Raw genomic sequence first — 24,260 nt, 5'->3', positions numbered from 1 at the left:
CTCTTGTTAGGGGTTAATGCACCTGATGACTTGAAGCTGAAGCCAGTGCTCCTTTTACCATTCCAAAAATCCTAGGGCCCTTAAGAATTAGGCTAAATCTACTCTGCCTGTGCTCTATAAATGGAATAACAAAGCCTGGATGACAGCATATCTGTTTATAACATGGTTTACTGAATATTTTAAGCTCGTTGTTGAGAACTACTGCTCAGAAAACGATTCCTTTCAAAATATTCCTTTACTGCTCACTGAAATGCTCCTGGTCACCTAAGAGCTCTAATGGAGATGAACGAGATTAATGTTTTCATGCCTGCTAACAAAACATTCATTCTGCAGCCCATGGTTCAAGGAGAATTTTTGACTTTCAAGACTTATTATTTAAGAAATACATTTTGTAAGGCTTATAGCTGCCATAGTGATTCCTCTGATGGATCTGGGGCAAAGTCAACTGAAAACTTCTGGAAAGGATTCACCATTCTACATGCAAAGAGGAACATTCATAATTTATGGGAAGATGTCAAAATATCAACACTAACAGGAGTTTGGAAGAAGCTGATTTCAATGCAGAAATTAATTGCAGATGTGGCAGAAACAGCAAGACACCTAGAATTAGAACTGAACTGCTGCAATCTCATAATAAAGCCTTAACGGGCAAGGAGTTGCTTTTTATTGATAAGCAAAGAAAGCGGTTTCTTGAGATGGAAACTACTGGTGAAGATACTATGAAGACTGCTGAAATGACAACAAAGGATTTAGAAAATCACATAAACTTAGTTGATAAGGCAGCAGCAGCAGCAGGATTTGAGGAGACTGACTCCAATTTTGAAATAAGTTCTACTGTGGGTAAAATGCTATCAAACAGCACTGCATGCTACAGAGAAATCATTCATGAAAGCAAGAATCGATCGATTCAGCAAACTTCATTATTGTCACATTTAAGAAATCTGGACAGCCACCCCAGCCTTCAGCAAGCACCACTCTGATCAGTCAGCAGCCACCAACACTGAGGCAAGACCCCTCACCAGCAAAAAGATTATGACTCGCTGAAAGCACAGATGATGGTTAGCATTTTTTAGCAATAAAAGTATTTCTTTTTTTAAAAAAAGTATTTCTTAATTAAGGCATGGACATTGTTTTTTTTAGACATAATGCTATTGCACACTTACTAGACTACAGTGTAGTGTAAACATAACTTTTCTATGCACTGGGAAACCAAAAAATTCATATGACTAGCTTTATTGCAATATTCACTTTATTGCAGTGGTCTGGAACTGAACCCGCAATATCTCCGAGGTCTGTCTGTATTAAATACCCAATATATGTATATATTGGGTATTTGATAGCATATTTGGAAGAATTAAAGAGCTAAATGGAATCTGTTTTTTCCTCCATTTCCTCTAATTTCCACCATTAGAGGGTGAAGGAGGTGAAACAGATGTGTTTACTAAGCTCGTTAAAATTCTCTAACATAAATCTGATTTATGAAACTGTGAACTTCAGTCAGTATCATTACAAAACCTAGTTTTGTTTTCCTTTTAAAAGTTTTCTAGTTTATTCAAATGAATCACTTGAAAGAAAAGGCAAATCTTATAAGACAGTTTTATACTATGCCCTAACAGCAAACCAGAATCCCAGAAACGCATTCCAAGCACATCTTCCTACCTCTGCCATCTCTTTGATTTTCTGCTCATAGAACTCCTGCTCTTGCTGCACAGCTGGAAGGAGAGCACGCCGGTCATAAGACCTACAATGTCGCCGCTTATTTTCCAGAAAGAACATCCTCTTTTCTATTTTTTTGTCACCTAGAAGATAAATGACAATGCAAAATCATGCAGACAACTGTTCTGCTAGGAATCAGGCAGCCATCCCAGTCCTCTGTGGCCTGGTCCTACAGAGGACGGTTAGTGACTCTCCCATAACATATTCTCTGGGGGAAAACTGGGCTCCTTACCATTCCCTAACATTCCACGCACTTCCCGACTCTCTTCCTCTCCACCCCTCCCTCGCTCCTGCTTATTATAATCCAACTGGAAGGTCTCTCCTAGCCTGTTAGTACTGCACTGTGTGAATATACCACAATTTATTGTGCATTCACTACTGAGGACAGGCAGGTTTACAGTTTTGGGTTATTATGACCAGAGCTGCTATACATATGCCTGCAACTCAGCTGAGAATACATGAAGGAGTAGAATTGCCGGATCAGCTTAGAAAACAGCGCCAGTTTTCCAAAGTGTCTGTTCCAATTTACACTCTCCCCCCACCAGCAATGTATGTGAGTTTCAATCGCTCCACATTGTCCTCAACACCTGATGACATCAGTTTTTAATTTGAGCCATTCTGGGAGGTGCACACGTGTTTCATGTATGTTTAAAAATTTTTTTATTTTGAAAATTTCAAAGACAGAAAAGAGCAGTACGTAGATTTACAATAAATAACACTTAGAATAAAAGCTAACAAAATGACAAATGTCAAATCTTGCAGTTGGTCTGATTTAGGTTTTGTATTTCTTTGGTTGATTTGGTAATGTACATTTTCTAGAAAACTGTCTATTCCATCCAGATTTTCTATTTACTCAAAAAACCTTGATAATCTCTTTTGATTTTATCAATATTTACTATACACTGATACACTTTATTTTCCCTCTCACTAGATTTTTTTTTTTTTTTTTACTCTCACTAGTTTTTAAAAATTAAAACATTTTTTTTCATTGATTATTTAGAAAACCAGTTTTTGGTTCTCTATTCTGTTCCATCTGTCTATATTTCTGCCAAGCCCACCTGGTTTTCTTTTTAAAGAGTATTTATTTATTTAATTTATTTATTTAATTTTATTTTTTTGGCTGCGTTGGGTCTTAGTTGCAGCACACAGGATCTTTGTTGCAGCATGCAGGATCTTTCATTATAGCGCTCGTACTTAGTTGCCCTGCGGCATGTGGGATCTTAGTTCCCCGAGCAGGGATTGAACCCGTGGTCCCCTGCATTGGAAGGTGGATTTTTAACCACTGGACCACCAGGGAAATCCCAAGACCACCTGATCTTAATCACTGTAGCTATGTAGTAAGTCTTGAAATACAGTAGTCTGATTTCTCCCACTTTATTCTTTTTAATAATCACTGGGACTTCTCTGGTGGTGGAGTGGTTAAGAATCTGCCTGCCAACGCAGGGCACATGGGTTTGAGCCCTGGTCTGGAAAGATCCCACATGCCACGGAGCAACTAAGCCCGTGTGCCACACTACTGGGCCTGTGCTCTAGAGCCCTTGAGCCAAAACTACTGATAAATAAATTTATTAAAAAAAATAATTTTAGCTATTCTAGTACCCTGCCTTTCCGTATAAATTTTAGGATACCTTGCCTGTATCTACAAAAAAATCTTGCTGGGATTTTGACAGAAATTACACTAAGCATGGTACCAATTTGGGGAAGATTTCTTCAGTCTTCCAATCCATGAACATAGTACGTTTCTACGTTTATTTATATTTTCTTTGATTTCTTTCTTCAGTGTTTTGTAGTTTTCATCATAAGTCCTGTACATGTATTGTTAGATTCACATCTAAGTATTTAATTTTTTTCAGAGCGACTTTACTTTTCAATTTATTTATTTATTCATGGCTGCGTTGGGTCTTTGTTGCTGCGTGCAGACTTTCTCTAGCTACAGTGAGTGGGGGCTACTCTTTGTTGCGGTGCGTGGACTTCTCATTGCGGTGGCTTCTCTTGTTGCGGAGCATGGACTCTAGGTATGTGGGCTTCAGTAGTTGTGGCACGTGGGCTCAGCAGTTGTGGCTCATGGGCTCTAGAGCGCAGGCTCAGTAGTTGTGACACACCGGTTTAGTAGCTCTGTGGCATGTAGGATCTTCCCGGACCAGGGATCAAACCCGTGTCCCCTGCATTGGCAGACAATTCTTCACCACTGCGCCACCAGGGAGGTCCCAGGAAGGTACATTTTTGGCTTAATATAAAGGAAGAACTTTCTAAAAGACATAGCTGACCAACAAGGGAGTAGGTCATCTTGTGAAGTGGTACTTTCTTTTCTCTACCACTGAAAGTCAGAAACAAATACTGAATGACTATGTATTAGGGATGCCTAGTCTAAACTGTGGATAAATTCAGATGAATGAAAAACCACCTGTACACTGTCCCCACTTCCATTCTGCCACAGATCTGTGAGAATGTCATGTCAGGAGAGGACTGCTTCACAAAGTAGCTTGGCGAACTTAGAAGTCAGAGCCTAGGACGTTCTCTTTTAGATCCTGAAGAGTTCAAAAGTTCAAATACTTTCCAACTCTATAACTATCTCATGGATTTTTCATTTAGTCACACCTGAAGTCAAGTTATGAAATTAATTACAGATGTAATGGAAAGACACATAGGAGAAAAGAAAAGGGAAATATTCTTATTTATGACATAATCTACAGGAAAAGTTGAAGTGGACTCTTTTCTTAGACACAAGCAACTAAGATCAAATTTGTTACAAAATTCAGCAAGTTTACCTTGGCGGGGGGTGGGGAGTTAGACCTGAAGTAACCTCTTTGAAAGAGCTTTCAGCAGTTACTTCATCAATATGAATAACAGAATTTTAAATAAACAGCTTAAGTGGCAGTTTAAGAGCTGTCTGGTTTTTTTCTGTGTAGAAGCCACTCTCTCAGGTGTGTAAGTGACTCCTCTGCAGTAAGCAATCAATCACTGGTCTAGCTTTTACTATGTAGTGATAAGGTTAATTCTTGTCAAACCTTCAAGACCTCTTTTCCCCCCAAGCTGAAGAATGTCCCCAAACACTTTTCCACATGTGAGTCTAACACTACACACAATTTTCCTGTCATGGTATATCCTAAACAGAAAGATGACAAACGTAGCCACCTTCTAAAAACACCAATGTGCCATCAAAGCAGTCATGTCAGTGACACTCCTCAGACTGCTGTAACAGGGCACTTCTAAGCAGCCATACCACGACTCCCCTTACGGGCTGCGTGGAAGCAGATGGCTCTGCAAACACCGTCAGCAACACTCACATTTGGCCATTACCTTGTTCAAATTTGAAATCTATGTAAGAATACTGATTCATTTCTTTTCTCTTTTTTCTTTTTCCACTGGTTTCTGGTGATAGCTCCTGCCATTTTTTAATGGCATCAGAAAAGGCCTAAAAATTGAGAAAGGGAAAGGTTACCGCTGTAAATGGGACAAAAAAAGTACATGAAACATTGGCAATCCCCAAATCTCATGACTCACAGCTATCTTCCCTACACGGCTCACCAGAAAAGGCAGCAGCAAAATAAACAGGTAGCATTTCATTATCTTCATTTTCTCTTTCAACAACTGCTATAATGGTAGAACCAAAATGCTTACTGATAAAGGTACACAAGAAAATAGAAACTACTGAAGCTGTCCTTGAATAAGCACAGCTTAAATCACATAACAAATGGCTACAAGTTATATTTTACAGGCAGCATCTTACATGGTGTTTCCCTGGTCAACACTCCCTCCTCCACTTCCCCCACATTCTCATTGCTTTCACCCACATCCCCACTTTGTACTGAACACTGAGTGCAAAATTCTTATGCCAGTGATAATCCCTTTTCTTCCATTCCTTTAGCTTCTCCCCCTTTTTAGATCTTTCCAATAGGCATTTAAAGGTGCTCAAGTCTCTGCCATCTTAAAAAAAAAGAAAACCTTTCATTCCCTGACCTCCTTCCTCTTCCAGCTACCAGCCCTTTTCTTCCTCCTCTTCTTTGTAGCCAAACTTATCAAAAGAGCCATCTGTACATCATTCCATCACCTCGCCTCCCACAAGCGGCCAACTCCCTCGAATCTGGCCTCTACCTCACCTTTCCACTTGCTAACCTTCCTAACACGGGGCTAACTCCTCAGCTCACTGGATCTCTCAGCAGCACAAACAATGCTGCCTGCTCCACTCTCCTGACTTCCTCCTTCCTCGCTGCCTGCTGCTCTACCTAGTTTTTCCATGTTGGGAGTCCTCAAGCCAGCCTTGGCTCTTTTCTCACCCAACAGTCTCTCTAGGTACACCTCATCCAGGCTGGTAAGGTCACCTTCCATATGCTGACGACTCTCAAAATCCCTTCTCCAGTTCGTATTTCCCACCTTTTTTGTCCATTCAGCCAACCAATGAATTGCTTTTACTTGGATGTCTCACAGGCCCCACCCAGCATGCTGGCAGTTCAGCGTTTCCCAGACAGAATTCATGATTTCTAAGGATCACCCTTGCATCTTAATCTACCTCCTACTTCCCTTCCTTTTCAAAGCTCCTAAGTTTGGGAATCAGAAGGGAATTACCATTCGTTGTGCGCGCCTCCTATAAGCTAAGCACTACATGTGGCCCTTTCAAGTCCTTACTTATTTAATTCTCAGAACAATCCACTGAGGGAGGTGTTATTTATTTTATAGTAGAGGGAAGCAAGGCTTAGAGGAAGGAACTTGCCCCCAGTCAAACCTTAATTAAAGCTAGTATAGGAAGTCCGGCCAGTCTCAGAACTAAAGCTCCTCTCTTTAACGCCACCTTGCCCTCAGATTTCAGTGAAACCCCATCAAGAGCTGGCCAACAGCAAGATCCATCTTGCTACCTCTCTATATCCCGGATCAACGTCCTCCACAGCTGCAGTGCCTCCTCCCTTGCTTTCTGTTTCTTCTTCCTGTCCCGCTACCCAAGGTGTTCCCCACAAATCCTTAGGCACCAATCTTAAAGTCACATATTTGTACTCAGCTGCAAAACTACTAACCTATACCAAGTTTTATCTACAGGTAAAACCCCACCCTTGAACCAGGGCTATGTGTAAAAACCCAGGAAAGGAGGCAGGATAAGTTATTATGATCTGCATTTAAAAAATGAGGTAATTAAACAGGAGATGTCATTTATCAGCAACTGATTACTGGAATGTGAACTCAGAGCTCATAACTGGTAGGTAGTCTATGGGGTTTTCAACCACACTACACTGTCATAAAACACAGAGGCTTCTGGGACTTCCCTGGCAATCCAGTGGTTAAGACTCCACGCTTCCAACGCAGGGGGCCCGGGTTCAATCCCTGGTCAGGGAACTAGATCCCGCATGCCGCAACTAAAAGATCCCACATGCCGCAGCCAAAACCCGGTGCAGCCGAATAACTAAATATTAAACAAACAAACAAAAACCATAGAGGCTCCTGACTGGAAGAACTGAGGTCATTACCTTGGTCCCATTTAAATACTGTTTCTAGTTAGCAGGAAAAAAAAAATCCATATATATGAACACAAATTTATACTTGTCAGGAAGCTGTACCTTAAAGCAAAATGTTGCCTAAAAATTAAAGGCACCTGCAAAATCTTACCTTAATAGTTATATTAACATTCATTACTTATCTTTTTTTGTTTTTTTTCTGGTCGTGCCTCTCAGCTTGCGGGATCTCAGTTCCCCGACCAGGGACTGAACCTGGGCCACGGCAGTGAAAGCGCTGAGTCCTAGCCACTAGACCACCAGGTAACTCCCTACTTATCCTACTGACTAAAGATCCAGCAGACAAATAAAATTAGAGAATCAGAATTCCTTCCTTTCGAGACCTGCTGGTTATAATTCACACCTACACAACCAAAAGGCATCACAGTTACTTTTTCTTACCTTTTAGCCTTTCACGTATTATTCCTCTAGTGAAAGCATGTTTAAGACCTTGTTCAAATGACATCTTCATTTCTTTCCTAGTGCCCCCATGCAACTTTATTCACTCTATTTTATAATACTCAACACATTGCTTGAGCCTTATTTTAAACTTTAATCTCCTCAAACAGACTGAAAATTCTTTGGAAAGAAGCTAATTTGTATTCTACGCATGTCAGCGTCCTCAGGGTCTAGTCAGTAACTACCACAAAGTAAGTACCCCAAAAAACCTAGCAGGAAGAACACAGAACAGATAATGAAGAAAAAATTTCAAAAATCTTCCTTTTGCTGTTTCTAGCACTTTTCCCTCCAGCCTGCTCACACTCACAAATCAAATACCCACTCAAAGTATTCGTTTTGAGAATCAAGGATACAGTCTGGTAAGATTTTGGGGCCATCTCTGACAACAGCCAAACTTCTTTTAAGGGATGACCTAAAAACACAACAATGGTCATGTGATGATGCAAGAGCTGAGAAGTAGACAGAGACTCCTCTGTGGAGCCTGATGGAAAGGTCAGGTCCAGAGACAGGGATATGTTACCTGCATGGAGACAGAGATGACCATTCAAGTACACAGAGGGAGAAATCTAGGAAGCCTGGGTAGTCAATACCCTGAGAACGACCACCTCAGAGAACAGAAGTCAAGGGGTGGGTTAAAAAAGATGGTCCTGTCCACTAGCATTAAGCTCCATGAGGAAGGGAACCTCTATATTTACGGTGACATTCCCAATGTGTGACTTATGGCAGGCATTCAACAAACTGCCTGAAAGAAAGAGGTAGTCACATCTGGGGCAGAATTATTGAGAAGAATTAGGAGGGGAAATAATTTTTCAATCCAGTGGAACCATCAGTCAAGCATGAGTGTGTAAAGGGAGACACAGAAAGTTGTCAGGATCTAGAATACAGAAAATTAATCTTTGTCAAAAGGCAAAGGGAATTCCCAAGATAACAGCTATGCAGCAGGCGTGAAGAACAATCCGAACAGACTGGAGTCTACCAGCAGATGAATGGATAAAGAAGGTGTGGAATATATATACAATGGAATACTACTCAGCCATAAAAAAGAATGAAATGTTGCCATATGCAACAACATGGATGGGCTTAGAGGGCATTATGCTAAGTGAGATAAGTCAGACAGAGAAAGACAAATACTGCATGATATCACTTACATGTAGAATCTAAAAAATACAACAAACTAGTGAATATAACAAAAAAGAAACAGACTCACATATACAGAGAACTAGTGGTTACCAGTGGGGAGAGGGAAGGGGAGAAGGGAAATATAGGGATGGGGAATTAAGAGGTATAAACTATTAGGTATAAAACAAACTAAAAAGGATATATTGTACAACACAGGGAATATAGCCAGTATTTTATAATAACTATAAATGGAGTATAACCTTTAAAAATTGTGAACCACTATACTGTACACCTGTAACTTATGTAATATTGTACAGCAAGTACACTTTAATTGAAAACAAAGAAAAAAAAAGAACAGACTGGAAGAGGAAGGAGGGGAGGGCTCTGGGTAAAAAAAAAAAAAAAAAAAGAAATGAGAATTGACAGGTTTGACAATAAGCAAAACTAGAATAAGAACAACTTTCAAGTTGTTGGGTGTGGAAAGATTTACCCAGAGTCAAAAAACAAAACAACAAAAAAAGCAAATGAAAAAACCAAGGCAACTGATTTTTAACTCTATGAAAAATACAAAATTCAAAAAAAGGAAACATTATCATAGTACATTACTTGCCCTAGCAGTGAAGATTTCCATAGTCATAATAATGACAATGCTAAAAACAAATTTAAAAAGCTGTATGCATCTAAAAGATGAGTGTGTGTTAGATCTAGAACCTCCATCTACCATAAAGAGTAAACTATAACAAACGAATCAAGCATAATTATATGTTCATAAATGTGGAGGTAAATACCAGAAAAAAAAACATAAAAGAGTTGCGAGTTGCCTCTAGAGAGGACAGGAGAAGGATGAAGAAGGGGGCTTCAGCCTGCCATTTACAAAATTATAAATGAGCATTTTGCCACTATTGTATTTTATTTATTTAAAAAAATTTTTTGGCCGCGCTGCACAGCATGCAGGATCTTAGTTCCCTGACCAGGGATTGAACCCACACCCACTACAGTGGAAGTGCAGAGAGTTTTAATCACTGGACAGCCAGGGAAGTCCCTGATTATTTTTAAACTATGGAAATTAATTAGTTTGATAAAAATAAACATTCATTTTAAGAAGTAGTTCCTGTTGTGAATTTTAAGGATGACCAGTTCTCTCCAGTTTAGAAGTTATTCATTGAAAACACTTAGTGCTGATAGCATTTCTGTCCCTACAGAACTTTACAACCAGAAGAAACATTACTGCAGCTGCACTGGGGTCTCCAAGAAGCTTACCCACAGGATACACCCATAAAAAGAGTGGAGCTAAAGTATCCACAAGTGGGGCCTCCCTGGTGGCGCAGTGGTTGAGAGTCCGCCTGCCGATGCAGGGGATACGGGTTCGTGCCCCGGTCTGGGGGGATCCCATATGCCGCGGAGCGGCTGGGCCCGTGAGCCATGGCCGCTGGGCCTGCGCGTCCGGAGCCTGTGCTCCGCAACGGGAGAGGCCACAACAGTGAGAGGCCCGCATACCGCGGAAAAAAAAATAAATAAATAAAGTATCCACAAGTGCACACATACGCGGGTTGAGTCTTCCTGCACTCTGGGCCTCCATACCACAGGCTTGGAACAAACCAGAGTGGGGCCTGCTGGTCACAGGCCTCTCTAGCATGAATTCAGCGCTGCAAACCTAAGGAGGCCAAACCACCAAAGGCTCTTGTGCTCTTGTACTACACTAGGGACCAACTCTGAAGATAGCACTGAGTAACTGCTAAGTAAAATGGTTTGAAAATTATTCTGTAGCACACAGAAGTGTGAAGGGATGGAAACTTGTTACTGAAACTTGATATATGTGAGGCACTGTGTTATAGGCCTGCTATGTATTATCTCATCTAATTCTCACCTAATGTCTTACCCATCTAAGACATTCACTATTCACTAACAGAAAACTGAGCTCTGCAAGTTTAAGACACTTGCTCAAAGTCACACACCAACAAGTGGCAGAAGTAGAATTAAAATTCAAGAGAGGGGCTTCCCTGGTGGCACAGTGGTTGAGAGTCCGCCTGCTGATGCAGGGGACACGGGTTCGTGCCCTGGTCTGGGAAGATGCCACATGTCGCGGAGTGGCTGAGCTCATGAGCCATGGCCGCTGAGCCTGCGTGTCCGGAGCCTGTGCTCCGCAACGGGAGAGGCCACAACAGTCAGAGGCCTGCGTATGGCAAAAAAAAAAAAAAAAAAAAAAAAAAAAAAGCAAGAGAGAGAGAAAAAAATCAAACCTAAGTTTGATCAAGATTCTAGATGTAACCATCAATTTATACAAAATTCAGGGGACAGAGGAATCATTTAATTACAATGCAGGGGTGCAGTCAGCAAAATCTAGACTTCGAAAACCTGTAAGATAAAACAACCCAGTTTTTCCCAACAAATAGGCAGGAAGGAAAAATAAAGGGGGAAGAAAGAGAGAGAGCTTACAGATTTTTAAAAAGAGATTTAAGAACTTATCAATCAACTGCAATAAACACATTTTACTTGGAACGCTATGACCAAACAAGCGAAAGATTTTTGACATATTCAGAGAAATCTGAATGCTGACTGAATAGCTGATGATGTTAATTTTTAAGCTGCGATAATGGTATTTTGATTGTGTTTTAAGAATTATTTTGTCTTTGTATTTTTCTTTTAAAGATAAATACTGAAATACCTATGGATGAAAAGAATGAAATGAAGCTTGGAATCTACTTCACAACAGTCTGGGAGGGAGAAGTGTGTAGGGGTGGAAATACAATACAACAAGACTGGGCAGGAGCTGATAACTGCTGAAGCTGAGTGACAGTAAGCAGGGGCTTTTTACAATACCATCTTTACTTCTATATGTGTTTGATGTTTACAGTAAAAAGTGAAAAACAGAGAAATCCACGGAGAATTGACTTCGTCTTCACTCAGCATACCTTCCCAAAGCTATCACCATGTTTGGGGAGTGGCGCAGGGAAGACATGCTATTGCTGAAACTAGGAAGCATCTCCGGGTGTGTTTTCTACATCCCTGTCCACGTGACTGTAACTTCCTACAAGGCAGAAGTCTTGTGCACCACGTCCATAAAGCAGGGAGACTTTCTGATTGAGCACATCAGATTTTAGCTTCTGTCAAACATTATTTCTCCTTAAACACCTTACATTCATTCAAATAGTCCAACCCACCTCTTTCCAAAATCCTGCAAATTTTTAAATTACCCATCAAAACAAGCAGACACCATAAAAATATAAAGGGCCAGAGAAACGAGGAAAAAAGGAAGGTATGAACAAGAACTGAGCCACAAAGCCCTACAACCTCCCACCCATATAACTAGTAGGACTTCAGTGGGGAGAAGCATGTGTGAGCACAGTTACTCTTACTGATCTCAGGATGGCGGGAGGGACGTTACCAATAAGGACCAGCCCACACCCAGACCACAGGGGCTGTCTCCTGCTGCTGCCCTCTTACTTATCATCTAAGCTCCCTGGGAGCTCGGAAAAGGTGTGAGGCACCAAGCGTCAGTAAAGACGCCAGGCAGGGCCTAAAGATGAAAGAGCCCCTTCTTTCTCAAGGTCATTATTTTGCGGGGGGAAGCTCATTCATTTTTCAATGACAGTACAGACATTCCCTCTTTAGCATGGGGAATGAGACTCAGAAACAGAAGGCACTATCTCTGTGTTCCCTTCAGAGTAATTTTACCTAAAATGAACCTATAATTAGGAGTTTGTTGACAGCTGCCTAGATGTTATCAATCTAAAGGTGGAATGGGCCTACACTCAGCAAATTTACCGATGTTCACCTTCTTTCAGGTTATGACCCAGTGGGTGTTTTAACCGTTAAAGTAACTCCACATTTGCTTGTCTTCTGGAAAGAAAAGCACGCTGTCTGCTGAGAATCACCAGAACTTCAGCCGGAGAAATGGATTCAAAGGCAGGAGGAAGAAGAGGAACGAGTCAAGGACCTGTTGGTGCTCACTCGTCCATCCTGGCTGACTGCCATGAAACGGGCACTGTACAACGGACTTCACTAAATGAAGCAGGTCTGCTACCCACTAGTGACCAGCACCCTTCCAAGCCCTGGAACAGAGGCCCTTACATGGAACCTTATTTAGGGCCTAGAAGAAAAAAACAAAACCTCGAGAGCTTTCAGTAGCTGCCTACTCTCTTCTGAGGCAAACCACCACTCCCTGGGCAGAGCTGGGTTCCTGGGCCCTTTACAGACTCTACATGTAACTGTTAACTGGGCCATCTGGGGGAGGACTGTGGTGGCCAGCTCCAAGTCAGAGAGCAAATGAGGGAGGAGTAGCACTGAAATGCATCTTTTACACTCTAGTCATCCGCATTCCATGGAAAAATTCATTACCTTCCATGTCTTTATGGTCAAACCAGAACTTCCCTGCTTCTACTATGTATTTCTTTTCATTCAGTTCTTCCTGATCAGCAAATACCTTTGTCTATGTATCTTCACCCTGACAAACTCCTTAGCTCTTTACCATCATAAACCATGCCAGCTTCCACGAGCTGAACTCTTCATTCTGTTACCATGGGAAGGAGTAGTCAAGAGGTGTAACCCCACCAGGGAGAGCAAGCAGAGCACCTTTCGGGTGATTGCATAGTGTCCTTTGAGCTCATGCAGGGCCCACTTGATGTCCTGACTGCTGAGCATTTTGAAGTCGGCCATCAGGAGGTCAGCAGCTTGGATGAAGCAGCGCTGGTCAAGAGGAGCCAATTTAGCATAGTCAAAAAAGTCTATTTTAGGCAACTGAAATGAGAGAGAGGCACAACATTAGAGGCCAGACGGTGCATTTCCTGTGAGGGGGAAATCATTTGAAGAATTATTTACTACAGAATAGAATAATCTGACTTGTACTCATAATTACTCTAAAGAAGGATACCAACCCTGAATAGAGATGAAGAAATGATAGTCAGAGAGGTTAAACAGTCTGTCTGGAGTCTGAAGACTAGTTTTACTAGTTGGAACTATGAAAAACTATAGCTGGGGATTTGAACCCAATTTTTTAGCCATTTTCTTTTCACAAAATGTTTAGAAAAATGAATTTTTTTCCAGCTACAAAATACAGGCATACTTCAGGGAAACTGCGGGTTTGGTTCCAGACCACTGCAATAAAGTTAGTATCACAATAAAATGAGCCACACAAATTTTTTGGTTTCCCAATGCAAAGAAAAGTTAAACTTATGTTTACACCATACTGTAGTCTTGTAAGTGTGCAACAGCATATGTACAAAAAAAAGTACATGCTGCAATTAATAATTTATTGCTAAAAAATGTTAACCATCATCTGAGCTTTTAGCAACTCAATCTTTTTGCAACAGTAACATCAAAGGTCACTGATCACAGATCACCATGACAAATATAATAATAAAGTCAGAAATATTGTGAGAATTACCAAAGTGTGACATAGAGACACGAGGTGAACAAATGCTGTTGGAAAATGGCACCAACAGATTTGCTCAAGGCAGGATTGCCACAAACCTTCAATTTGTAAAAAAAAAAAATTGTAACATCTGAAAAGCACAAAAGTAAAGAGCAATAAAATGAGTAATACCCATACATAAAAGAAAGAGTCAAAAAGAATTTGTGGTAAGTAGAAGGATGGTACAACAGATCCCAGTGAAGCAGTTCTGAACTATACTTTCCTTCAACCGCTTGACACACTAAATGCTAGTCTGGATCATAAATGAAGACAATGATTAAGATTTCTAAAAACCAAACTGTTTATATCTTGATACAGGATTTGGCTACACAGGTGTATGTACTGTATATAAATCTTATACAAAAAGAAAAACTGTAAACAGACATTAAACTCTAGGCAATAATCTGCATGCTAAAGTATTTACGGGGCAGTGTATTGATGTTTTTGCAATTTACTTTGAAGTGCGTTATAATGAAATAAAACATGAGAGGAATGTGCTGATGGACACAGGGATGGACATGTGACAAAATGGACAGAGTAAAATGTTAACTTTTAATAGTCCTGCTGGTGGGTATATAGGTAATCAATGGAAAAGCCTTCTGACTTTACTGTATGTTTGAAAATTTCATAATAAAATGTTAAAAATAACCTAAAATGATATAAATAATCTGGTCCAATTCTTGTTTATCTTAGAAACTTCCTTTGTAGGATTAAAGATATGGAGGATTTGTTTAATTCTTTGTGGGGAAGGGAAGATAGAGTTACAATGAAAGAAGTCAAATACAGAATTCAAAGTGACTCAGATGGAGAAATCCCACTAAAATATATATTCTGAAATCCTCTTTTCCTGGATAGTCTTAAAAAAATGTGTCCTGACAGAGCAGTTTATTCCCTTAAAAATGATGGAAAGAGCAGAGCATTTCCAAGTAGACACTGCGAAACAAGAGCACAACTTGCCTTCATCTCATCTTGGCTGGCAAGCAGGCTGCTATTGGGATTGATAAGGACTCTATCTTCTCTCTTTGGATAATCTGGGTTTTCCAGAAGAAAATTACAAAGTCTGCAAAAATAAATGATGTTACTTTCATAGTGCTTCCAAATCCCACACCTGCCCACTGATTCAAACATAATGTGTGAAAATAAAGTTTCTAGACACACATTATAATTGACCTATCAGGGAATTAAAATGTTTGCAGATCAGAAAAACAAAACAAATAAATAGACAAAAGACAGTTACACTGAAGCTCTATTTTTACTTGCTAATTTAAAAAGCAATATACATACTGAAATATAAACTCTGAAGTTTTTCTATTAGTTGGGTATCAATATAATGAAGTCACTGAAATTCTTACTGGTTGAACTTTATGGGGAAAAGTTTGTGTTTACATTCACAATTAAAAATAGTTTTCTAAGAGTTAATAAATGGAACATAAAAGACATTCTACTAATTCATTAATACTTCTTTAACTCTACGTTAACAAATCCCCATGACAATCTGAGGGATGCTTAGTTTACTGTAAGGCTGAAGGAACAGACCATGTTTGCTTAAGAACAGACTCTCTTCATACCAAACTCACAACCTTGTCTTTTTATCACTACTATGAAATCCTTCAAAAGTAAAGATATAGGGCTTCCCTGGTGGCGCAGTGGTTGAGAGTCCGCCTGCCGATGCAGGGGACGCGGGTTCGTGCCCCAGTCCGGGAAGATCCCACATGCTGCGGAGTGGCTGGGCCCGTGAGCCATGGCCGCTGAGCCTGCGCGTCCGGAGCCTGTGCTCCGCAACGGGAGAGGCCACAGCAGTGAGAGGCCCGCATACAGCAAAAAAAAAAAAAAAAAAAAAAAAAAAAAAAAAGTAGAGGGAAAATTTAATTACAGCATTTTCAAACAAGTGGAATACTACTTAGCAACAAAAATGCATGAACTATAGTTATACACAGCATGAAAGAATCTCACAAACATAATGTTGAAAGAAGCCAGTCACAAGAGAATACAGACTACATGAAATCTTCATACAGCATTCAAAGATGGCAGCAATGCTCTATTTTTTGAAGATTTCTGGGTGGTGGTTACATGAATGTTTGATTTGTGATAAATTATTAAGCTGTGCATCTTTATTTTGTGCATTTTTCTGTATGTGTATTATAGTTCAAAAATTAAAAAAAATTAAGTTATATACAATCCAGAATATGGAGGAAAGGCTTGAGAAGAATGAATGGCGTGTAAAATAACAAAATGGCTTCCCTTTCCAGGAGTATGGAAGATTAAGTACCAATTAAGTACCCAGGCAGTCTCCAACTGAAAACTGCTGAATGAAATATTAAAATAAAAATTTTGAAGTACACCAATATGTTTAAGTTAGTAAGGCTTTTTCAGCAGTCCAAACCTAAGTGAAACTGACACCCCCTGAGAAATAAGCTAAACACAGAAGCTAGTTTTCCTGAGGGCATCTGTTGATCCTAATAAACATGAGCCCTTAGTTTTCACAGGGCATAAAGGATAAGAGACCAAGTTCAGAGACCACATGGAAAAGCATGCCTTAACACTGATGCTGAGTGGATGGATGGGAAAACAAAACTCCCCCTGAGAATTTGTGAAGATTACCCAGTCCTCATCTAGGACTAAAGTCTTACTACCCAGGTAAGATAAAACTTCCAGACAACAACCTAAAGTAGTATTAGACTGACATTGCCCTGAGGCACATGACAAAAGTTAAAGCAAATCCTCCTTGAAGGAACCGTTTCTATCAAGACCTCAAGTAATGCGCTCACAGTCAAAATCTACAAAATAACGCTAGGAAACAGGACACCATGAGGCCAGGAGAAACAACAGAATGAGATTCACAAGCACTTCATGTGTCAGAATGATCGCACCCAGAACACAAAGAAGTTATGTTTATTGTGTTTAAAGACCTAAAGTGATTAAAAATACAAACAAAAAATAAAACACTAGAAGAATGGCCTGAAGAATTAAAGACTAAAAATACTAGAAATGAAAAACATATAGAAACTGAAATTAAAAACATAACGGATGGACTAGTAGCAGATTATACCCCACTGAAAAGACAACTGGTGAGCTGGAGGCTAGATCTGAAAAATCATCTGGAATGCACCTCAGAAACAAAGAGATGATGTTAAGAGCCATCATGGACAAGGGTTAGAAGAAAAGTGTTACAGAAGAGGGGAAAAAGAGAACAGGGCAAAAGAAGTATTTAATGAGATAATGGCTACAAAATTTCCAGACCTAACCAACATCATCAATCTACAGCCCAGCACAGTCTATATTCTAACTGTATTGCCTTAGTGAAATATACATAAGTGCAAAAATAACTACAAAACATTGTTTACTTCACTCAGTAGAGGTATTAGTACTAGTAACATCGGTACTATAATGTTAAAATTATTTTATGTATATTTTAGGATAAAGAAAATAAATATATTAATGTTATTAGAAATTGCATTTTTAGTGGAAGAAAAAAACAACACATAAATGTAAAATTCAGAAAAATTGAGAAAAAAAAATATATATATTTTTTTGCGGTACGTGGGCCTCTCACTGTTGTGGCCTCTCCCGTTGTGGAGCACAGGCTCCGGACGCGCAGGCTCAGCGGCCATGGCTCATGGGCCCAGCCGCTCCAGAGAAAAAAAATTTTAATGTTAAATTTGAATGGGAAATTTTGAATATAAATTCATGATTTAAAAAAAAAACTTATTTTCTTGGTTTGTCCCTTGAAAAGGTCCTAGAAGTAATGACAGGCTAGTAGGTACGATGAGCAAGTTTAGCTCCAAGATGTTAGTTTATAAATAACAATCCTCATTCTAAGAAACGTGGGTTTCTTGGGGGAAATGACAGATTCCAGGTTTTGGGCAGAAAAGTTCAAGGTAAGCCTGGGGTAACTTGGCCTATTAGAAAGCCAGGATGTGCTCAAAGACTAATGCAGTCATGCTAAAAAGACACAGGTGCATCTTAAGAGGCTCCTACTGGTCAAATTTAGGATAATTCAGTTTCAAAAAGAAAAAAAATTGTAACTGATTATAAAGCACCACTTAAATAAAACCTTTATGTCTACAGAGATTTAAAAAAGAGCACAGGGCTTCCCTGGTGGCGCAGCGGTTAAGAATCTGCCTGCCAATGCAGGGGACACGGGTTCAAGCCCTGGTCTGGGAAGATCCCACATGCTGCGGAGCAACTAAACCCGTGTGCCACAACTAAAGAGCCTGCTCTCTAGAGCCCGCGAGCCTGAACTACTGAAGCCCACACACCTAGAGTCCGTGCTCTGCAATAAGAGAAGCCACCGCAATGAGAAGCCCGCGCACCACAACGAAGAGCAGCCCTTGCTCACATCAACCAGAGAAAGCCCACGCGCAGCAACGAAGACCCAACTCAGCCAAAAGTAAATAAATAAATAAATTAAAAAAAAAAAAAAAAAAAAGGAGCGCAAAAAAAAAAAAAAGGCAAAATCTTCCTTACAGCAGAATGTCAGATAATAATCTAGGTGGTGGATACAGGGTGTTCATTTTATAGTCTTTCAACTTTTTATGTTCAAAAATTACAGGGAGAAAAAAATCAGTAACATTAGAAACAAGTAAGTGGGGGACTGTTCTAAATTAAAAAGCTAAAAAGATAAAGAAATACATTTGAAACCTTGATTCCATCTTGGTTTAAAAGACTGGTAACAGTGCCTGCCTCTGGACCGAGGGGCGGAGATAAGGCTGCCAATGGTACCAACAGTGCCTTTGTATGAATCGAGAAAGAAGCACCTCCTCTGGGCTGCTAACCTCAGAAAGAGGGCCCTTCCCTCTTGGTCAAGGCAGCCAGCTCCCACTCGCACCCTTGCTGAGTTCCACGGTACAGAATATAATCTTTGAGGACAGAGGTTTAGTATCCACCTTTAATTAAAATAATCTGTATTAATTAGCCGAAAATTTGATCAAGTTCAATACCTACTGCTCTTTACAAATTTACAACTGTTCCACCTCTGCATACTAGAAGGAGGTGAAAGAGTATAAGAAGAAAGAGACTTATTTTTCATTTTGTATTCTTTGGGACACTTTTATTTTTTAAAAAACATATTTATCATCTTTATAATGAAAACTAAAGAAAACACTTCCATATCTTTCTCCAAATAGGCAGAGTGGCTACAGAATACTTTGTTACAAATATAGGGGAGAATATACCTTTAACATCCTGACCAAAACATGGGTAGTATCAATGTTAAGAATTAACTAAACATCTTAATTCTATAACCATGCATGATTCTATACAAGATCCAGAAAACAGTCTGTATACGACTAAAATTAGAACTCTTCTAATAGGATGATTCAAAAAGACATAATGCTAACTGAAGTAAGCCAGCCACAAAAAGACAAATATTGTGTGATTCCACTTACATGAGGTCTCTAGAGGAGCCAAATTCATAGAGACAGAAAGTAAAACAGTGGTTGGCACGCGCTTGGGAGAGGGAGTGGGGACAGGTTCAGTTCGAGAAGATGAAAAAGTTCTGGAGATGGATGGTGGTGATGGTTGTGCAAAAATGTAAATATACTTAATGCCACTGAACTGTACACTTACAAATGGTTAAAATGTTTTATGTTATGTATATTTTACCACAATAAAAAAAAGGAAAGAAAAAAAGCATGGTGGTATACTTACACATTCAAATCATAGTAATTTTTCAAATGAATTATTTCCTCAATATACCCATGTGCTACATCTGGAAATCTTACTTCCTAGAAGGGAATAAAAAACATTATTTATATTTCATCTCCTGGAATGGTTTCAAATTGCAATAAAAACCAGATGGCAAAAAGTACATAAAATGACTAAAGACTAGAAAAGGACCGTAAAGCAGTTTTGTGTCTGGCTTAAACCTTCACACAAGGTGCCTCAATTTATCTGTCTACACAGAATATGGAACTTAGAAAGGTATGTAGAGATCACCTGGTCCTGTGCCCCCACTCTGCATGTCTATTCTATAGTCTTTCAATAAATATCGAACATCTCTGCCCAAGCAAAGGAAGTCTAAAAACAAATAAAACACTTTCTAGTGTATACCCTCAAGAGGCACACAATCTAGTAGACCAGACGAAAAAACCTGGGGGAAGAAGGGTTAAAAGACTGTTCCAAGGCAAACAGCAGCCCAGAGAGCCCTGCATGACTTCCTAGGTCAGGGCTATCTAACAGAACTTGGTACAAAGATGGAAATGTTCTATTCTGTGCTTTCCAACACGGTAGCTGTTCAGCCCCATGTGGCTCTTGAGCACTTAAAATATGACTGGTGCCACCGGAAATGAAATTTAGATTTTATTGAAGTGTAAGACATTTAAATTTAAACAGCCAAATGAAGCTACTGTATTGGACAGTGTAGTTCTAGGTAATCTTATAAACCTGCTTTAAGGGTTTGAATTTGGAGTTAACTCAATTCCTTTTTAAAAACTGCGGGGACTGCTCATATGACAGCATGAGGGCAACCATGATCTGCAGCTAGAATCCCAGAGGGCTTGCTGAGGGTTTCAGCATACATTCAGGAATCCTGATTCAATTTTCGAATCTTCAGTTTCTCTCCTTCTAGTCTACAAATCTAGGAAATTCAGAAAATGAAGTCCACACGCACAAATAATACTTCTGCAATAAAAGGAAACTCAGTATACTTAGTGTGCATGATTATTTACATATCAAAATAAAACTTACTGTCTCTTTCACTAATAGTGCAATGAGTTCTTGGTCTACATCAGGAGCTTCTTGCCCCCAAAGGTTTTCCAAATTGGGCTCCTGAGATCCTTGCAGTGGAAAGGCTGGACCTGGCTCTTCATCATCTATTGCTAATTGTTGGTCTTCAAGCTCTTCCAGAGGATGGGCAGGCTGAGGAGAAGAAGGGCCTGGAATCCCATCCTGCTGGGGTTCTGGTCTTGGAAAAGCTGACCCTGAGGGTTCATGCTGATACAACAGTGGGCCCAGTTCTACTTCAGGCTGCCGCTCCTGAGGCACAACCTGGTTTGTTATCTCACGGGGCTGTTGGTTCAGAGACTGGAAGTAAGAATGGTCTAACCAGCAGTCTTCTTCGATGGCCTGGTCATCTAGGATATCAGTTGATTCTCCGAGGTTTGATAAAAGCTCTGTCTCTGAGTCTTCAGATGACTGGTTCTGAGTGTCCAAAGGATCACTTTCTGGAAAAAGAAGGCTACCTTCTTTCAAGATAATGATTTTCTGCTCTGCTCTGTGGTTGACAATGTCATTTGTTGCTTGGTTATGACTTGGTCCAGGCTTGGGTTCTCTTTCTGTTTGTCCACTTGGCTTAATGAATTCAGAAACTCCAGGAGGCCCAAGATCTAGAAATTCACCGTAGTTATCCTCAGAATCATCCTGTGCCCCAGAACCAAACAACGAGCTGTTACACACAGAAAAAAAGCCGTTCTTATCTGATTCAAAGGCTGCTCTAGATTTTTTAGGCCTTTCTTCTCCCAATCTTTTGAGATCTTGCCACTGGGCAGCTGGTTTGATGAGATTGGGTCGTGATGTCTGAGGTTTATTTGTCTAAGAAAAAATGAAATTTTAATAATAATTCAATTTTTTTTCTGTGTCTATACCTCCCTATGTACTTATATTGAGCCTCTGAGGTTGGAAAGGAAAGAAACAAAAACAAAAACACCCTCCCCCATGAGACCTATTCTTCACATTTATCTTAACATTGAAATTTGGTCACACTATAGTAACTGTAAGAATCAAAGCAGCCATTCATTGATTGAAGCATGACTTATAGTTTGAATTATAATTTCACCTGAGACCAGTAAAACAAAAGTAACTGCATAGTACAGAAAATAATGAAAGAATCACAACACAGTAGAGGAATGAGAAACGTTCAACAGACACACGAAAAGCAGCTAAATCTCATTAGTAATTCAGCAAAATGCAAATTAAAACAAGGTACCCCCCACCCAAGACTGGCAAACAATTTTCAGTTAGACAACTTTTTAGTTAGCATTGGTATAGATGTGGGAAAACTCTCACACTATCATTCATTGCTTGTGAATTTAGGAAAGCAATTTGGTATTACTTATTTTTTAAAAAATGTATATCCTTATGATTTGTCACTATCGTTTTTCAGTATCTATTCTATAAACCCTTATGTATCCAAAGGAGGCATATTCACTGCCACACTGCTTGCAATGTAAAAAGAAGAACACTGGAGACATTCTGAAGTTTGTTCCTAAGCGAACAGTTAAGTAAACTATTATTTATCTGCTCTACAAAATACTCTCCAACTCTCCACCCCTCCAAGAGGTAGCTCTATATGTAATGAAATGGAAACCTCACCAATAAACGGTACTACGTGAAGAAAAGTTAAAAAACAATACATACACAGACTGATTCTATTCTTTAAAAAAATCAAAACACAGACATAAACATACCATTTCTAAAAGCATACACACACACACACACATGCACACGTGAATACATATGAATTCAAAGAAAAAGATCTGGAAGGATACATGCCAAACTAGTGACAACAGTTCCTCCGGGAAACCTCTGGGGCAGAAGGGGCTAGTGAAGACAGACTTCAGTTTTATCTGTATTGTTTCAATTTCTATAGAGAACACAATCATATGTTATTTATAAATGTAAAAAGTGGAATGCCGAATTTTAAGGTAGCAGAATAAAGATGTCTCTGATCCTTCTCTTCTCTGAAATCACCCCAATCCAGAGAGGAGAATGAGACAAAGAACTGAAAATCTTTGATAAAACCAGCAGACATCTGCGATCCCAAATCACAATATATATGAGAAGGAGCTGATAAATGTAGTGAGGGAAGTCTAACCAGATTTTAGGCAAGGCAGAGAAAGCTTCAGAAAGGCTGAGTTTTCCAAAGTAGGTGGTGTGGCCTGGCAGGCAAAACCAACTCCTTGCTTGGAACAATGGGAACCTCCACTCCATTTGGCAGCAAGGATGTTCTGAGGAGGTAAGACTGAATGAAGACACACGTCTCTGCTGGAGGGAGGCTGTCAGTGAGGCAGGAGGAAGAGAACTTTGAACTGGGCTGCTCTGAAACTGGCAGTATCTGCCAGGCAGTAAGAAAGAAAGAAGCATACGTGCATGTAAGCACACCTCCCCCACCCGCCGCCACCCCAATGTCCTCTGCCACCCGCCGCCACCCCAATGTCCTCTGTCATAGGAAGAATTCCTGCTAGCCAAGAATAGTGCCTGAGCCTTTCCCCAACATAAATGCCTGCAAAAAGCTGGTCCAGGAACACTTCAGATGCATTCGTCGTTGAGTAGTGATAAAAAAACAACCAGTACAGAAACTATACTAAGATGCCTAACTACTGACAAAAGAAGTGGTAGCTGAGCAACACGTATGATACAATCAGTATCACTACACAGTGAATGGAATGAGAAAAGAGAGAAGCAGGAACACAAAGCAGTAATGAAATAATTAGCTATTTAATATAAATGTTCTAAATCATGGTTTCGTAGAAATAAGGTAACCATCAAAAGTTGGGAGGGGAAATGGAGAAGCTGAGGGTCAAAAGATACACTTAAAGCTAATAAATCAACATATAAGGACATGTGTAAGGACAGCAGTTGAAAGTATAAAAGCAAGTACTAGAAGAACTAAAAACAAACAAAAAAACGTAAGGATAAAAACCTTTCAACTGATCGGCAAGGACACATGCCCCCAATATAAATAAAATAAAACCTCAAAAATGCAGGGAATATAGTGAAAGATCATTTTTAAAAGCAATAAAAATATAAAGCATATTAAACACTATGAGAGAACTAAAAACAAAGTATAATGGTCACAGTAATAAATATAAATTAGATCAATTCACCTATTTAATTTAAAAGTCTCTTTAAATAGAACCACTAGGCAAAACCCAACTATATAATCAACTACAGGCATACCGCAGAGATGTTGCAGGTTTGGTTCCAGACCACCGCAATAAAGCGAGTATCCCAATAAAGTAAGTCTCATGAATTTTTTGGTCTCCCAGTGCATAGAAAAGTTATGTTTACACTATACTGTAGTCTATTAAGTGTGCAATGGCATTATGGTTAAAAAAACAATGCACATATTTAATTTT

The 24,260-nt window shown here is 39.7% G+C and overlaps 1 protein-coding gene across 3 annotated transcripts in view; it reads right to left on the bottom strand.

Annotated features, from left to right (window-relative positions):
- RNF216 (ring finger protein 216) overlaps positions 1–24,260 on the bottom strand; it is a 170,456-nt gene that overhangs the window by 110,495 nt on the left and 35,701 nt on the right. For 2 of the 3 annotated variants that reach the window (XM_082645719.1, XM_082645718.1), the window contains 6 exons: positions 20,872–21,714; positions 19,834–19,910; positions 15,142–15,244; positions 13,347–13,511; positions 5,017–5,131; positions 1,660–1,799 (listed from right to left, as the gene is read on the bottom strand). In XM_082645719.1, coding sequence (XP_082501845.1) covers positions 1,660–1,799; positions 5,017–5,131; positions 13,347–13,511; positions 15,142–15,244; positions 19,834–19,910; positions 20,872–21,714 — 1,443 coding nt within the window. The remainder of the gene's footprint in view (positions 1–1,659; positions 1,800–5,016; positions 5,132–13,346; positions 13,512–15,141; positions 15,245–19,833; positions 19,911–20,871; positions 21,715–24,260) is intronic. The other variant, XM_082645720.1, reaches the window with a different exon arrangement.

This window comes from Mesoplodon mirus (assembly GCF_964341445.2).
Source record: "Mesoplodon mirus genome assembly, chromosome: 15".
Lineage (NCBI taxonomy): Eukaryota > Metazoa > Chordata > Mammalia > Artiodactyla > Ziphiidae > Mesoplodon > Mesoplodon mirus.
This window is presented reverse-complemented; position numbering and strand designations above follow the sequence as displayed.